The 18,704-nt window shown below is 38.8% G+C and overlaps 1 protein-coding gene across 1 annotated transcript in view; it reads left to right on the top strand.

The window, feature by feature from the left end:
* The window catches only part of RASA1 (RAS p21 protein activator 1), a 123,340-nt gene that overhangs the window by 68,697 nt on the left and 35,939 nt on the right, over window positions 1-18,704 (top strand). The window contains exons 6-11 of the mRNA XM_023752301.1: window positions 81-198; window positions 3,582-3,613; window positions 8,078-8,130; window positions 10,523-10,673; window positions 12,677-12,755; window positions 18,420-18,540. Of these exons, the coding sequence (XP_023608069.1) occupies window positions 81-198; window positions 3,582-3,613; window positions 8,078-8,130; window positions 10,523-10,673; window positions 12,677-12,755; window positions 18,420-18,540 (554 nt within the window). The remainder of the gene's footprint in view (window positions 1-80; window positions 199-3,581; window positions 3,614-8,077; window positions 8,131-10,522; window positions 10,674-12,676; window positions 12,756-18,419; window positions 18,541-18,704) is intronic.

Here is an 18,704-nt window from a genome sequence, read left to right as displayed (position 1 = left end):
TCTGTGGTGTGTTACATGATTACTCAAATTTTCAAGTTTAAAATTTTTAATGTCAATACCTTTATACTTGCTCTTTTCAGTTTCTTAAAAGGAGATATGTTCATCGTTCATAATGAATTAGAAGATGGGTGGATGTGGGTTACAAATCTAAGAACAGATGAACAAGGCCTAATTGTCGAAGACCTAGTAGAAGAGGTGGTAAGTTTTGTTCTGTTCTTCTCACTCTCAGAATTTTAAATTTTTGTAAAATTGTGGAACTTGTCTATAATCAGGGAAATTATCTATGAATACATTTTTATCTATAATAAACCTCAATTTACAAATTTTTATTAAAATGTATTTTCTATTAGTGATAGCTATTTATTTATTAAAAACATAGCCAAGATGGCATGTTTTGATCTATAGCTGCCAATTTTCAGGTTTCACGAGTTTCTAAGAATTAAAAAAATGTATTAGCATTTGTGCTTATTTGTCTTCTTGATATTCCTCATAATTGATGTTATGTCACTGATCATTGAATCTCAAATTCTTTGTCTCCCAAATCTACGTATAATTTTTTAGTAACCTTAGAAAAACTCAGTTATATTATACACATATTATCATATGGTTCTACATTTTAACTATTCCCCTTGTTTTTATTGTCATCACATAATACATTATTAGTAACAGTATAAGTAATCATGTTTGCACATTTTCAGGTAGGAGGTCAGCATTCCAGCAGCATTTGCATTTCAGAGACAATACTAAAAGTATCACTGAAACATAGCAAACGTTATTTTACAAATTTGCAATACCCTTGCCTTTTGGATTTGTCCAGAAAAATGGAATTTTTTTTGTCACCTTTTACAACCCTCAGAGCTAATGTTTTTATTTTTTTATTTTATTTTGTTTATTTTTCCTTGATTTTTAGAGAGAGTGGAAGGGAGGGGGAGAGAGAGAGAGAGAAAGAGAAAGAAATAGCGATGTGAGAGAGATACATCGATTGGTTGCCTCCCACATGTACCCCAACCAGGGCCAAGGACCGAGCCTGCAACGGAGGCTTGACCAAAATCGAACCCGGGACCCTTCATTCTGCAAGCCAGTGCTCTATCCATTGAGCCTACCCAGCCAGGACTAATGTTTTTAAATTATGCCATGAACCTGGAAATAAGCTGTGAAACCTGTGCTCTGATTATTGTTCCGGGAACACGGCAGTGGAAAATATTTTTCTTTGCTATTCTCTTGTCTGCCTATTCTGGCAGCCAGATCTTGATATATAGAAGTAAGTTATATGAGAAGTTAAGGAAATGGTATGATATATTCTATACTCATAGTCACATAGTTATTTAGTAGAAGAACCAAGATTAGAATTTCGAATCCTTAGATTAGTATTCTGTGTTCTACAGTAGGAGAGATATTTATTCCATATAGGCAAGAAGTGTTCAAACTGAAGAAACTTACTACCTGTATTGGTTTTACTACAGAATTTCTTAGTTAAAACTTTTATGTTGGAATTTTCTCCTCCTGCTGTAATCCCCTGCCCCTCCCCCCCCTTTTCTGGCTATTTAAAGGAATTACAGTATAATTAAACTTTTCCTGAGTGTTTTGGAATTCTGGGTCAAATTTAACAAGATAAACTTTATTAAGAATAAGTGCAAGTTACCTAATGAGTACAGATGGAAAAAAAATTGCTCAATTTAAGATAAGGAGACATGACCTAAAATCTATACAAGGAAAGGGGAAAAAAAAAAGAGCGAGAGAGAGAAAGTTAACTCAGTATGAGTAAACAGTGTGAAAACAGTGTGATGTGCCTTCTAAAAATGAATATAGTAATACTTTGAATTACTAAGCGACCTAGTTACAAGTTGGAGTTATAAAAAATCTTTTACTCTTAATATTCAGAATAAATTTTCATAATGATCTTCATTGGAATATTGTGATGATTCCTTGTAGATTGAAAAGCCATCAAAGAATGTCTAGATTTCAGGCATTCAATTCAGTTGGTGATTGGATTTAAATAGTTTCCCACTCTGAAACTCTAATTACTGTTCTCCAGGCACATTTAGACTTTCATGTTTTAACTCTAGAATGTAAACTGAGTTTTGTCTCTGACTCAGTTATGTATCCCCATGCCTTGAATAGTGTCTGGCATTAGTAGGCATTCAGTAAATGTTTGTTGAATGAATGATTGTCTCTGTGTCTATTCTTTTCCCTCTTCCTTGACATTTCTGCCCTGCTATGCTGCCTTGTAAAATTGATCATCTTTATCCGTTCAGTTTAGGTGTTGCCCTTTCTTTCACAGAGGTTTTATGCATTTCTAGATTTTCTTAGGCTAAATTGTTCCATCTTGTGTTTCCATAGCACCTTAATTTTATATTTCATTACATTATAAAACATTGATTTATTGTGTAAACCTCTTCTGTAGAGATTAACTCCTTTTGGACAATGGTAATATATTATGTTTTTATGTAATGTTTTCTAGTACACTGCTTTGTAATATAATGGGCATTCAGTGAATGTTTGATTTTAGTTTGGTTAGGTATTTAATGAGTGAGAAGTATATCCATATATACAGTTAGGTCATTTTTCTTTTCTCTTTCATTATTCATTGAAAACTTAGTGCCAGGTACTAAGCTTGGTAAAACTACAGTTCAAGTTATACTGGGTATGGCAAAAGGTTTACAGTTGTTCACATGGAAAATAATACAATAATTAGCTCTGTGTTTTGTGCACTTACAGCTATAAACCTATTCTTGTCCTGCCCTGTATTTTCAGTGAAAATTATATGCCTAGCATTGTGCTAGTGGTTGTGTTGCTGATGAATGTTAACAAAGAAGCACTAAGAGTTTAAGATGCTTATAGTCACTATAATAGAATGAATAACACTGGTATATCTTAAATAATAGGAGTGTCAAATAGAGTAAGATAAAGTTCAAAAGATGATAAAAAAAGGATGTCCTTTCTATTCCAAGTAAAATTTCATATTTACATTTTACGGACTCAGTTCCTCACTTATAAGATGGTGTTTCAGATAGATCCTGTCTAGATGGTTTAGGTTTTAACTAACAGGAAGCAGTGAGTGGAAGGACATTTTAAGTAAAATAAATTACAGTGTTGGGAGAATGTAGATAAGCAAATAGGTAAGTTATGTGTGACAGTGGAATAGATAACTTAAAGAGAATTGTTAGCATGAGAATGGAAACATAGGTTTGAGTCATATGATAAAGGATTTTGGTTGTAAAATGAGGAATTTGTTAGGCAGTAGAGGGGTATTAAAGGTTTGGTTTTAAAAAATGTATTTGTTTTCATCTTGGTGTTTCTTAATGTAAGATAAACTGATGAATCCAGATTGGAGTGGCAGGGTAGGGCACTAGTTGGGCTACTGTAATAGTTTAGGAAAAGAGCCTGAATTAGAGTAGTCACAGTAAGTAAGAAGAATAAGGAGAGAGTTTTTGTAAAGACATTTCTGCAACAGAAACACCTTTATTTATATATAAATATTAAGGGCAGGGTAGAAATGTTTCAAGGTATGATTTTTATTAATTTAAAAATAGATTAATAGTTAATTATATAAAATACTGTCTTAATGTCTTTCCCTTTAGGGCCGAGAAGAAGATCCACATGAAGGCAAAATGTGAGTTTGTATTAATTATTAAAAGGTTGGGGGGGGGGGGGATTGCAAACCTACTAATTGGGTAACTTTGGACAAAAAATATTTTTTTAAAAATTGATACTTTGCGGACTGACTTAAAATTTATCTCATTTCGCTTAGGAACTGCTGTTTAAATATTTTCTTGAGAACCTAGTGATAAAGTGTTATTTTTAAATAATAAAGGTGCTTTATACCTATATATAACTTTTTTATCACTAAACTAAAGACTCTTCAGTAAACATTACATTAATAACATTATGAATGTCACAATTCCTTATATTTTTTATTGATTTATTAATAGCATTTTTTGTTTTCATCACCATGCTTTTTTATGTAGTTTACTAGAGGCCCGGTGCATGAATTCATGCACCATTGGGGTCCCTCGGCCTGGCCTGTGGGATCGGGTCGAAACTGGCTCTCCAATATCCCCCAAGGGGCCATGGATTGCGAGAGGGCACATGCCAGGCCGAAGGACCCCACCAGTGCACGATGGGGCCAGGGAGGGATGCGGGAGGTTGGCCAGCCGGGGAGGAACCGCGGGAGGGCTCTAGGGTGTGTCTGTCCTGTCTTGCTCAGTCCCAATGGGCCAGACCCCAGCAGCAAGCTAACCTACCAGTTTGGGCATCTGCCCCCTAGTGGTCAGTGCATGTCATAGCGACTACTCTACTGGTTGACTGCCCCCTGGTGGTCAGTGTATGTCATAGCAAGGGGTTGGGCGGCCTTAGCATATCATTAGCATGTTACACTTTGATTGGTTGAATGGATGACCGGACACTTAGCATATTAGGCTTTTATATAGGACTAGAGGCCCAGTGCACAAAATTCGTACACTCGGGGGGGGGGTGGGTCCCTCAGCCCAGCCTGTGCCCTCTCTCAGCCTGGAAGCTGTCAGTCGGACATCCGGTGGGAGAGGCTCTCGCTACCGCTGCTGCACTTGCCAGCTGTGAGCCGGGCTTCTGGCTGAGCAGCACTCCCCCTGTGGAAGTGCACTGATCACCAGGGGACAGCTCATTCGTTGAGCATCTGCCCCCTGGTGGTCAGTGTGCATCATAGTGAACAGTCGTTCCGCTGTTCAGTCGATTTGCGTATTAGCCTTTTATCACAAAGGATGATTCAAGTATTTGAATGGGTGGGTAGAGAACTTTTCCTCCAGATCATTGTTCTTTCCCATATAAGACTCTGCAAGGACTTTCTTTTCATAATCTTTTTAGGCTGATTTTATGTATCTTGTAAGGGCTAATTCAAAGACCAAGCATTACTACACTGCTACTTGCCACATTCATCTTTTATATTCCAGAAGTTAACAACTGTAACCAATAACCTCTTATGGGAAATCACTCTATGTGGTGTTTCAGCTTTGCTTTAATTGTATTATTGTTCTTGAAAATCTTAACTTTGTGGGTTTTTTTGGTGTTTATTTATTTATTTATTTTTTATTTAGAGAGAGGGATTTGTTGTCCCACCTATTTATGCTTTCATTGGTCGTTTCCTGTATGTGCTCTGACCTGGGAACCAAACCCGCAACCTTGGCTTATCAGGAAAACACTGTAACCGTCTAAACTACCTGGCCAGGGCTAAGATCTGAACTCTTAATCCCAATTCTGTTTGACTCATTTTAATAAACTTCATCTTCTAATGTCTTTTTGGTGGAACATTTTTTTCATGTCATTCTGTTAGCATTAATCGGTGGAATTTAAAGCTTGCCTCTCAAATATTTGCTTATTTTGTTTCTGATCATTGGAACATAAAACATTAAGCTAAATACTCCACTTTATTTAGTTCCCCACCCTTACTTCAGTGGAATATGAGTTTTGTTTTTTTTTTATGAGTTTACTTTCTGTATCTTTCTATGTTGCTGCAAAATAGGCTCCATCAGTGAAACCGTACCTTATTGACTCTATTAGTTTGAAGTCTCCCTACTATCAGGAATTACAGATTCTAATGAATGCCTGGAGGGTACATACAGATAATATAAACAAATGAAATGGACTAGTTGTATATCTCATTTTTTTCAAATTAAAATATCCTTGATCCTTATTTTCTCTCCTGATAGAGATCAAGGTACATGGAAACAACATTGTGGTAATAAACAGCAACTGGCACCCACTCTTTACATTAGGGAAGACTGAGGGGATTAAAAAACTAGAAGGTGTTTGCTTGCAGTATGGTAACCCCTCTAACTGATGTGTGCAAGAATGGGAGTCTAGTGTTGTGAAATCCTCTTGTATTTCAAGAGAAGCTAGAAATATATATTTTTATCCCTATTAAAATAATACCATATATTTATTTTAAAAAAGAAAAATGTCAAATGTTAGTAAATATTTAAAACAATATCCAGTTTTCTTGTAGCATAGAAAGTATTATTCCCACTTTCACTTGGAAATCATTTTTTATTTAATAACATTGCAATTATTCAGTTTTTTGAACTTTATAATTCTCTATTCATTAAGTATTTAGCATAAGCTAAATTTGCATTGTTGGTTTATGTATTTGTCATCTTCTTCTAATTTCTTAAGGTGGAGACTGGCAATGAAGCATCCTCAGTAACGCCCATGAGTGCCCTTTGAGATTAAATAGGTGGTATAACTTTAGCCGTGGTTTTTCCAGCTCCCTATTTCTGTAATATAGGTGCCAAGTCCTGATAATTTTATCTTCTAAAACATTTCTTGAATGTTTGCCTTCTTCTCAATCTTAACTGTATTCTAGTTCAGGCTCTTTTCATCTCTTACCAGGACTTGATGTAGCAACAGCCTCCAAGTTGGTCTTCCTTAATACTTTGGCTTCTGCAGATCCTTTCTTCTGATAGAATTATCTGTCTAAAACATGTATCTGACTGTATCACTTTATCACTTAAAACTTTTTAATGGTTCTCTACCATCTTTACCTGGTAGAACCTAAAAGGATTCTCTGATCTAGCTCTTGTGCCCTTTTCTAGTCTCTCTCTTATCATTTCTAGTATTATACTCTCCAGCTTATAGATCTTCAAATGCATACTATTGTTTTTCTCCTTTGCACAAGGTACCTCCTAGGCCAGAAATCCCCTCCATTGTTTTTGGTTAATTCCTATTAAAGACTTAACTCATATATCACTCTTCCGAAGAAGTCTTCCTTTACTGTATGCTCTCTACAGAATTGGTGCCCCTTCTCTGTTATTCCAAAAGTGCCCTGAGCACATAATTTTCATTCACTATGCTTTATTACTTTTTCTACATTGTTTTTATAGTTATACAGTATTTGTGTCACTTTTTCTTACTAGTATGGGGACTAACTAAAAAAAACAGATTGGTCTTTCTGTTAGTGGTACAAACTGTGTGCTTGAAATATATACATGTTACATATAGGGAATAAATGTATGAATGAAGAAACTCAAATCTAATCCTTTCAGAAAACGATATTACCGATTTGTTCTCTAAACTTCATTTGCTGTCCCTCCTCCTTAGAATTCCCTTTCCCCCTTTATTCTAGCTATGTAAATATAGGATTGGCCTTGGAGGTCATTTAATCAACTCTTCCCTGGAATATAGAAATCCTGTCTTAGCATTTGTAGTAAATAATCATTTAGAATATAATTGAGTGCAATATAGAACCTTACTACTTTTTAAGACCACCCAGATTGCTCCAGTTGTTGTGTATTTGGCTTTGCATTGTTCATAATTTGCATTGAGAGTCCCAGGAGATCTGTTAATGGTTGGCATAGAGTTAAAGAGATAATTTAAAAGTTTAACTTACCATTCATTCACATTTCATGTGAAAAGGTAAAAATTCAGTTACATTTTAATACTTTGATCAGTAATAGTATGGATAGTTTAAAACAGTGTGAATAGCCTCTAAACCTGTAACATTGGATTTTAGAGCACTTACATTTTTATTCTGGTAGTATTTCTACTTTCCAATTTGTTCTTTATGCCACTATTAAAGGCAATTGTAGACCCTAAGAATATATGGCAAAGTGGTAGAGAGTTGATCTGGAGTTGTCATCTATTAAATCTTATTTTCCGATTTTCAGTAAACTCTGAATCAGCCTTATTTTTTAATTTTTATTTGAAAGAGAGAACGTAACACATATTATATGGAAATTCACTTTGAGAGAAATATGAGAAGAATGTCTACCTTTTTTTTTTTTATTCTGGTTAATTTTGTAGTGGGCTCTACCTATACCACCCCTTCCTTCCAATAAAAAGAAAAGAGAACACTAGCTGTGATGTAAGGATGTAACAGTTTGTCATTATCAGGATTAAAATCATTGCTGTTTTTGTATTGGTAATTAATATGGAAATTGTAGTTCATACTAGATAGTTCCTAATTTTTCTTTTGTTGAATTTATGCATGTTTATAAAGTGTTGTAACTTAGATGTAAAAGGAATGAGATAATTGATCACTTGTATTGCATTTATTTTATCAGTTTGAATTATACTTAACAGCCAAAAATACTGTTCTCTTTTTAAGATGGTTCCATGGGAAAATTTCCAAGCAAGAAGCTTATAATTTACTAATGACAGGTACTCGTATATTCACTTGCCTTTTCTGATGTCTTCATTTAAAAATACTTTAAAAAAGCAAACCAACTATTTTAGTATGTTATTTTACCTTTATCATTCATTTGATATTTATGCATATTGTAATTTCTTACCCAGCACTGAGAAACTTGTGTTTTTGTTTTTTGGTGTTTTTCATTCAAAGCATACATGCAGTATAACATTCAGTAAAGTATGTTTTCCTTCTGCCTCAGGCCCCTGTCCTCTTCTTCTCCAAAAGCAGCACCAGATGAGAGGGTTTTTGTTGTTTCTGAAGCTTTCTGTCTCTTCCTTACCCCTAAACACACCCTACACATACCACCCCACACACACTCATAGAAACATACAACATACTTTTTTTCATATTAGAATATATTTGGGGAAATTGTGTCATATTTGCACATATAAATTTTCATTTCTCCTTTTTAATGATCATGAGCTTTCCATTGTATAAAAACCATAATTTACGATCATTGTTTTAATTATTATTATTATTTTTTGCTATTTACCTGCAGCAAATGTTACTGCATTTATCTTTCTGCACTTATAGAATTATGTAACTGGACTTTTAGAATATATTAATTTGAACATTTCCCAAATTGTGGTTATAGAGATATGCAATGTAACAACTGACTTCTGCTGTGAGTTTATATTTAAAACAAAAACTATTCTGTCATCATCCTAACTAAATATTTAAGACAAAATTATTTAACTACCAAATATTTCTTCAGCAAACCATACCATATTAGGATCTGAAACAAGTTACATGCAATCTGTAATTTAGAATTCTTCGTTCTTTAAAGAACAGCCAGAGTTCAAGAGTTTCTATGTTTTCTGTATGTGGTAAATAAACTACTGATTGTTAAAGATGTTATCTGAGTTATTTGGAGCCATAAGGCATTGCATTTTAATGTAGTTACTGCGTTGCTCTTTTGAAAAATTTGAGGCAGTTTTAGAACTGTTCAATTTTATTGTGAGGATGTCGGTTAACTAGGTTAAAAATTAAGAACATGATAATGCTATTTGATAGTAATGAAGGCCAAATGCTCAACCAAAATGACATGCTATCAGCTTTCAGTGGGACCAAAATATTTATTTTGTGAATTTACTGAATTTTGGGTATAGGTTTATATGCACACCACCAAATACTTGCACTCACTGTTGTTTTTATATTTATTTTTTAAATTTTTAAATACATTTTATTGATTTTTTACAGAGAGGAAGAGAGAGTGATAGAGAGTTAGAAACATTGATCAGCTGCCTCTTGCACACCTCCTACTGGAGATGTGCCCGCAACCAAGGTACATACCCTTGGCCGAAATCGAACCTGGGACCTTTCAATCTGCAGGCTGACGCTCTAGCCACTGAGCCAAACCAGTTAGGGCTCACTGTTGTTTTTAGGCATATAAAGTTGAAAGGAGGTAAACTTAATTTCCTTACATTAGTCTTTTGTTTTTATTGGATATGTGCTCTTTAAGAATCTTGTGATTTTTCTCCCCTGAAAAGTACACAAGCACTTGCATACACAATTTTGCATTAATTCCACTTCTTTATATTGAACATGAAATGACTTGGTAGTAAGTGCCTGGGTGGAATGATTGGAACAATTTGTAATTTACATAAAAATTAAGTCTGATATTTTGAGTGTTCATTGTGTTTTCCTAAAAGCAAGCAAGTTCTGATTTATGTCATTAGGATTTAATCAGAGAGAAGGCAAATGCATCTTAGTGTTGAGTCACTGCCAATTAAAGATATCAAAAAGACGTCTCTAAAATTAATATGAAAATATTTTATATATAATGATTTGCTTCTATATGACTTTTCAGGACTGTTAACTATTGAATAAAATATAGTGCATGTGTACTGATTTCTATAAGTTGTGCAAATATTTCAATTGTTTTGAATTTACCTTTGTAAGCTTTTGTTACCATTTTGTTATAGTCTCTACTTTTTAGTGTTTAATCAGAAGCATTGATAAAGTATAGAATATTCTTAAGCAAAATTCACTGTAACTTTTTTAGATTTTTCTTTACTAAGTGGATTTACAAAAAATGTGGCATTTTTAACTAGTATCCCCTAACTGTGCATAGATTATTTTTTTCCAAGTTTGACAGGTATTGACATTATTATCCAGTAGTCACTGTTGCAAACTTCTGTCCTGTATTATATAATAAAGACAAGCAATGTCATGGGTTTTGTGACTCATAACAAGAAAAAAAAAAATTTTAAGTCTTAAGATTATCTTTATTATAAAATAAGTTCCTGGTGAAAATTAGCATGCATTTATGATTTTTGATTGTACTATTGTAATTATATTAATTAATGCTTCTTTTTATTTGATAATTAGGGGATAAAACTAATAGCTTAATTTTTACAGTTGGCCAAGTCTGCAGTTTTCTTGTGAGGCCCTCAGACAATACTCCTGGTGACTATTCACTTTATTTTCGGACCAGTGAAAATATTCAGCGATTTAAAATATGTCCAACACCAAACAATCAGTTTATGATGGGAGGACGATATTATAACAGGTAAGTTGAGAGAAAATTTTTAGTTCTCTTTTACTTTTGCAAAAAATAGTCAAAATCTCAGTAATATAACTATCAGATTCAAAATTAATATTTGACTTTTTAAAATCTAAAGTTATAAGACCTTTAATAATTTAGTAGTAATGTCCAAGAATTCTTTAGGCATGAATATAAATTAATAACTTATTTTCCTCAAATTTATACAATTTTTTGATTATTTATGAACAAGCTATATGCAACAAATTTGCCAAATCATTATCTATAGGACAGCAAAACACTTAAGAAAGGAAAATACATTCTTTAATCAGTGAGTCATTTTAATAGGATAAAAGTTGTTAAAGAGTAACCAGAGTCTTACTACAAATGTAATTGGATTGTTCTCAAATTGATATTTCTCATTTGTAATTACTGGTTCTTCTCATCTTTAAAATTCTAAGTAAACTCTTTGCTTGCAAAACTCAGAATGGATTTTAGTCACTTGATTAGGTAATCTATAATAATAAAAGGATAATATGCTATTTAGACTGTATGTCCTTCCGGGGCTGCGAGGGAAGCCCGGGTCCTGAGTGCCTGCTGGTGGCCGGAGGGAAGCCGGTGGTGGCAGCCAGGGGAAGGAAGGCCTACTCTTGCACGAATTTCGTGCATCAGGCCTCTAGTAAGTTAATAAAGAAACCATATGCCAGGATGTCACCTATTTTTTCCTGCATACAGAAAGTCATCTTTCATTTTATATTGACTATAAAGGTTTTCCCTTACTGGATAACTCTAGGTAGTATTGTTTTCCTATTTTGAGTTTTGCATAAGCTAAAATGAAAGTTCAAATATGGTGTCATTCTTTGTTCCATTTAGAATTTCTCCCAATTCCAGCTTGACCTTGAGTATATAGGGATTCAGGAGCTGGTTTATTTGGAAAACACAAAATAACAAAAAAACACCAAAAACAGTTCTTACTGCTTGTAAGAAGTTACTAGACACTTATAAAGCATCAAATGGAAGATGTAAGTCTAGACAGATCTTTTGCACACCTTAAAAATAAGCTGCTGAGTACCTTCTACATTACAGTCTGATCTAGACATTCTCACTGCAATTTGAGCTCTTTAGGAAGGTAAATTAATATTCCCCAGCCCTAGCTGGTTTGGCTCAGTGGATAGAGCGTCGGCCGGCGGACTGAAGGGTCCCAGGTTCGATTCCGGCCAAGGGCACATGCCTGGGTTGCAGGCTTGATCCCCAGTAGGGGGCGTGCAGGAGGCAGCTGATCAGTGATTCTCATCATTGATGTTTCTATCTCTCTCTCTTCCTCTCTAAAATCAATAAAAAATATATTTAAAAAAATATTCCCCATTTGTTCAGTTTTCTGGGGATTTGGAATCTATAAAACTGAATTTTAAACACATACTCTTAACTGAATTGATAAATGCCTATCTTGACACTTTTCTAAAAGATAAAATAATTGCCTTGGCCAGTGGCTCAGTTGGTTGCAGTGTTGTCCTGATGGATGTTTCTCAAAATCATCAATAAGCCTTACAATAATCCTACATATAAGATTGCTCCTACTCTTTTTTTTTTCTTCTGCTTTCATCTGCTATTTATATGTTTTATGACCTAACTATATTATTGTCATTATAAAAGCAGAATATGTAAATGATTTGATGATAAAAATTCTTAGTTTAATACTTTCTAATTCACTACTTGCTAATAAATAAATGGCATTTCTCTGTGAGTTTCTTCTTTCAATCTCATAAATACTTTTATTAAAAATTTAAAAAGTAGACTTTTAATTGTTTTCTCACTTAATAGTGACTTTTAAGTAAAATTGGAATCTCTGACTAAGGCATTCTGATTGTAAACCAATATTAGGAACATTCTTATTTTTCTAAAATAATATGACTATTATGATTATATAGTCTGTTAATGTATTCTGGTTATATGCTTTGGAAAAACTTGCAAATAGATCACTTTTACTATGAGACAAATGATAACAATGTAAATAATTTTTATTTTAACAGTATTGGGGACATCATAGATCACTATCGGAAAGAACAAATTGTTGAAGGTTATTACCTTAAGGAACCTGTACCAATGCAGGTCAGTGTTTTCTTTTTTGCAATAATTAGCATTTTATTTCAAAATGCATTTTTGGTGGTATGTGTATGTACACACTCATGCATTTAAAATTGGATTGAATTTAAAACTTTATATTTTTCCTGATGTCATACTTCTTTTTGTAATTGGGGTAGGGGGAGCGGTTAGCACTTAAAACATATTATTCCTAAAAGTCACAGTGTTATGTGAAGTCATGCAGTAAAAACCGCAGAGTGATGGGAAAAGTGTGGTTAGGGGCACAACACTAAAACTTCATCAGTGACACTTAAAAATAAGAACCTAATAAAAATCTATCCTAGTTTTTACACATATTAAGTAGTTAATAAATGAACACTACAATAAATACGGCATTTTACCTTGAAAAAGATCAGGTTTACTTGTGGAAGTCACCATTGGAAGGGTTTTGAATACTATGAGGTGGAAAGAAGAGGATTATCTGAAATAGATGGCATTATAACACCAGATGTGGGTAGATGAGTATGGCATATAACACTCGGGGCACTGAGGGGATCTGAATTATGTTTTGAATATTCCCCCGTATTTCAATCAGCTGGTTGCAGTTTTCTGCATTTACCGAGTGTATCTCACAAATGTATCTGTACATAAGCAAACAGGACTTTGCTTTATGCTTAAATTGGTTCCTAATTTTTCATTATGTTGGGACAGATTTAAGTTTATAAAATGTCACTTGCTATAAAATACAACAAAACCGACTGTACAGTAGTCCCCTCTTATCCAAGGGTAATATATTCCAAGTCCCCCCAATGGATACCTGAAACTGCAGATCAGCGGTACTCAACCTGTGGGTCGAGACCCCTTTGGAGGTCGAACGACCCTTTCACAGGGGTTGCCTAAGACCATCGGAAAACACATATAAAATTACATATTGTTTTTGTGATTAATCGCTATGCTTTAATTATGTTCAATTTGTAACAATGAAATTGGGGGTCACCACAACATGAGGAACTGTATTAAAGGGTTGCAGCATTAGGAAGGTTGAGAACCACTGCTGTAGATAGTACCAAACCCTACTATTTTTTCCTACACATACATACCTATCATAAAGTTTAGTTTATAAATTAGGTACAGTAAGAGATTAACAACAATAACTAATAAAATAGAACAATTGAAACATTATCCTATCTATTAAAGAGGGAATATGCTAATTGGCCACTGTCGCAAAGATGGTGGCGCCCACAGCCAATAAGGAGGGACTATGCTAATTGACTGCCCAGCCCTCAAAATGGCGGTGCCCACAGCCAGTAAGAAGGGAATATGCTAATTGCCCTGCCCTCAAAGATGGCAGTGCCCACAGCCACAAGATGGCGGTGCCCAGTCCCCTCAGCCTTGCCGGGGCGCTTGCCTCCAGAGTCCCCCAGTCCCCTCAGCCCCCCAACCACCCAGGGCCAGCCGAGGCTCAGGTAACCAGGGCCGCCCGAGGCTTGCGCTGCCGACAGTGGCAGCAGCAGAGGTGTGATGGGGCATTGCCTTCCCCTGATCGCCAGGTTGCTTCCCGCCCCTGAGGGCTCCCAGACTGTGACAGGGGGCAGACCAGGCTGAGGGACAACATCCCTACAGTGCATGAATTTTCATGTCCTGGGCCTCTAGTCCTATATAATAAAGAGGTAATATGCAAATTGACCATCACTCCAACACACAAGATGGACGGGCGGGGGAAGGCAGTTTGGGAACGACCACGCTGGGCAAGGAGGGCAGTTAGGGGTGACCGGGCCGGCAGGGGAGCAGTTAGGGGTAATGTAATCAGGTTGGCAGGGGAGTGGTTAGGGGCGATCAGGCAGGCAGGCAGGAAGGTGAGCAGTTGGGAACCAGCAGTCCTGGATTGTGAGAGTGATGTCCGACTGCCCGTTTAGGGATCGGGCCTAAACGGGCAGTCAGACATCCCTCGAGGGGTCCCAGATTGGAGAGGGTGCAGGCTAGGCTGAGGGACAACCCCCCCCCCCCCGCCTGTGCCTGAATTTCATGCACTGGGCCTCTAGGACTATCTAATAATAGAGAAACATGGTAATTAGCCGTACCTCTCACTACCCTTCCCATTGGCTAATCAGGGCAATAGGGCAATATGCAAATTAACTGCCAACCAAGATGGCAGCCAGGCAGCTTGAAGTGAACAGGAGGCTTGCTTGCTCCAGTGACGGAGGAAGCCAATGTTCCCCGCCTGCCTTGCTGGCCTCTGAGCTGCTCTCTAAGAAACATTGTTACAAGTATAGAAGCTAAACAAACTCCAGAAACCTGCTTTCAGCCGTCAGAGCTGGAGAGAGCAGGACTGAAGCAATGTTTCAATTATAGAACCCAAACAAACACAGATCCCTGCTTTCAGCAGCCGAGGTCTCAAGCTGGAGCCGGCTCTCAGTTCCAGTGACAGCCATAGAAGGTAAATAAACTCCAGAATAAAAAAAAAAAAAAAGGAAAAAGGAGCGGTTGGGAGCTTCAGTCACCCGCCAGCCTGAAAATGGCCCTCAGCCCCTCACCCAGACTGGCCAGGCACCCCAGTGGGGACCCCCACCCTGAAGGGGGTGTGACCAGCTGCAAACAGCCTCATCCCCTCATCCTGGCTGGCCAGGCACCCAAGCGGGACCCCCATCCTGATCCGGGACACCCTTCAGGGCAAACCAGCCGGCCCCCACCTGTGCACCAGGCCTCTATCCTATATAGTAAAAGGGTAATATGCCTCCCAGCACCGGGATCAGCAGAGCAGCGAGGCCTCACTGCCCCTGTGTCAAGCGGAGCCGCGAGGCCCTCCCAGCACTTGGATCAGATGAGCCTTCGAAGACTCCTGGGCCTCTGAGCAGCGTGACAGGGGGCAATGCCCCAAACCCCCAGATCGCTCTGTGTGTGACAGGGGGCGGGCCCACAACCTCCCTATCCGCCTTGCTCTGTTCCTGACAGGGGAAGGCGCCCCTTCACCTGATCGGCCCTGCTCTGTGCCTGATAGGGGGGAGCACCCCAGCCCCCTGATCGGCCTTGCTCTGTGTGTGACAGGGTGCAGCGCCCCAACCCCCTGATCAGCCCTTCTCTGTGCCTGATAGGGGGGAGCTCCCCAACCCCCTGATCGACCTTGCTCTGTGCGTGATGGTACGGAGCCCCAACCCCCCTGATGGGCCCTGCTCTGTGCCTGATAGGGGGCAGTGCCCCAACCCCCTGATCGGCCCTGCTCTGTGCGTGACGGGGTGGCGCCGCAACCTCCCCATCGACCCTGCCTTGAGTGTGACGGGGGCAGTGCCCCAACCCCCCAATCGGCCCTACCCTGAGCGTGACTGAGGGTGGCATCGCAACCTCCCGATCCGCCCTGCTGTGTGCATGACGGGGGGCGGCGCCCCAACTCCCCAATCAGCCCTGCTCTGAGCCCGACCAGGGGCTGCACTTAGGGGTTGGGCGTGCCCTCTGCCACCCCGGAGCAGGCCTAAGCCAGCAGGTTGTTATCTCCCGAGGGGTCCCAGACTGCGAGAGGGCACAGGCCGGGCTGAGGGACCGCCCCCCCGCCCCCGAGTGCACAAATTTTTGTGCACCAGGCCTCTAGTCTAATAATAGACAAACATGGTAATTAACCGTACCTCCGACACGCTTCCCATTGGCTAATCAGGGTGATATGCAAATTAACTGCCAACCAAGATGACGGCCGGCAGCCAGGCAGCTGAAGCGAATAGGAGGCTTGCTTGCTCCAGTGATGGAGGAAGCCAAGGTTCCCTGCCTGCCGCTGCACTTTAAGAAACAATGTTGCAATTATAGAAGCTAAACAAACACCAGAAACTTGCTTTCAGCCAGCCGGCCTCGGAGCTGGAGCTGCAACAGTGTTTCAATTATAGAAGCCAAACAAACCCAGATACCTGCTTTCAGCAGCAGAGGTCTCAGAGCTGGAGCCGAGCCTTAGAGCTAAAGCCAGCTCTCAGTTCCAGTGACAGCCATAGAAGGTAAATAAATCCCAGAGTAAAAAAAAAAAAAAAAAAGAAAAAAAGGAGAGGTTGGGAACTTCAGTCACCCGCCAGCCTGAAAATGGCCCTCAGCCCCTCACCCAGACTGGCCAGGCACCCCAGTCGGATCCCCACCCTGAAGGGGGTGTGACCAGCTGCAAACAGCCATCATCCGCTCATCCAGGCTGGCCAGGCACCCAAGCGGGACCCCCATTCTGATCCGGGACACCCTTCAGGGCAAAACAGCTGGCCCGCACCCGTGCACCAGGCGTCTATCCTATATAGTAAAAGGGTAATATGCAAACTGACCCTAACAGCAGAAGGCCTGGGAATGACTGGTCATTATGACACACACTGACCACCAGGGGGCAGACACTTAATGCAGAGCTGCCCTCCGGTGGTCAGGGGGCTTTCACATGGGGGGAGCTCTGCTCAGCCACAAGCCAGGCTGATGGATGCCAGTACAGCGGTGATGGTGGGAGCCTCTCCTGCCTCCTCAGCAGCGCTAAGGATATCCGACTGCAGTTTAGGCCTGCTCCCCGCTGGCAAGTGGACATCCCCCGAGGGCTGCCGGGCTGCCAGAGGGATGTCTGACTGCAGTTTAGGCCTGCTCCCCGCTGGCAAGTGGACATCCCCCAAGGGCTGCCGGGCTGCCAGAGGGATGTCTGATTGCCATTTTAGGCCCAGTCCCCCAGGGAGCGGGCCTAAGCCAGCAGGTGCTCATCCCCTGAGGGGTCCCAGACTGCGAGAGGGCCCAGGCCGGGCTGAGCGACCCCCCCCCCCCCCCGAGTGCACAAATTTTTGTGCACCGGGCCTCTAGTATATATATAAAAGCCAAGCGACCGAAATGACTGGTCGCTATGATGTGCACTGTGGCAGCCAACAATCCCAATTGGGGCCCTGTTTAGGCCCCCCAAACTGCCCTCAGCCACTCCCACTGCCCCGGCCCTGATTGCCCCGATCGGGGCAGACAGCCGGACCCCACCCGTGCATGAATTTGTGCACCGGGCCTCTAGTATTTTAATAAAAGTTATGTGAATTTGGTCTCTCTCAAAATATTTTATTGTACAGTACTCACCTTTCTTGTGATAATGTGAGATGCTACAGTGTCTACGTGATGAGATGAAGTGAGGTAAATGACATAGGCGTTGTAACTTAGTGTTAGGCTACTAGAAGGGTTACTTGAAAACAAGCACTGTGATACCTCAACAGTTGATCTGAGATGGCTCATGGGCAAGAAGCAGATATAGCATGGATCACTGGAAAAAGGGATGATATATGTCCTAGGCGGGATTTCATCACAGTACTCAAAATAGCATGCAATTTAAACTTATAAATTGTTTCATTTCTGGAATTTTCCATTCAATATTTCTGAACAGTGAATGACTGCAGGTAATTGGAAAACATAGAAAGCAAAACCAGGGATAAAGGGATTTTGAACTGTATTTTTGAAAATACATTTTAGATACTGTATTTTTGAAAATAGGTAATTAGTTGTCTGTTTTTGAGAAATGGTAAAGAAACCTTTTTGAGAATTTCTTTGGAAAGCAAATGACCTCTTAATATATGTGTTATAATCATTTAGATTTTAGTACTTAAAATATTTTCTTAATGTCTAGATAGACACATAATCTGGTTTTTAATTTGTAGTTGAGTATATTTTATTTAATTTCAATCAAGAATTCATGAAACAATTTTAATACTTTTAAAAACTCAGGATCAAGAACAAGTACTCAATGATACAGTGGATGGAAAAGAAATATATAATACAATTCGTCGAAAAACAAAAGATGCCTTTTATAAAAATATTGTTAAAAAAGGTTATCTTCTAAAAAAGGGTAAGTGTAAACCTTAAGACTAAAGATTCAATTTCAGTATTTTATTATTTACAATAGAAACATTGTGCTTACATTGAGATATGTTACCTAATAAGTTGTTTTGACCTGAATTATTAGTAATTGACCCTTGATTAGAGAGCTTTTAAAGTTTTAGGAAACAGCTT

The sequence above is a fragment of the Myotis lucifugus genome, unplaced genomic scaffold, assembly GCF_000147115.1.
Source record: "Myotis lucifugus unplaced genomic scaffold, Myoluc2.0 scaffold_0, whole genome shotgun sequence".
Lineage (NCBI taxonomy): Eukaryota > Metazoa > Chordata > Mammalia > Chiroptera > Vespertilionidae > Myotis > Myotis lucifugus.
The sequence above is the reverse complement of the archived record's forward strand: the minus strand, read 5'-3'. Positions and strand labels throughout refer to the sequence as shown.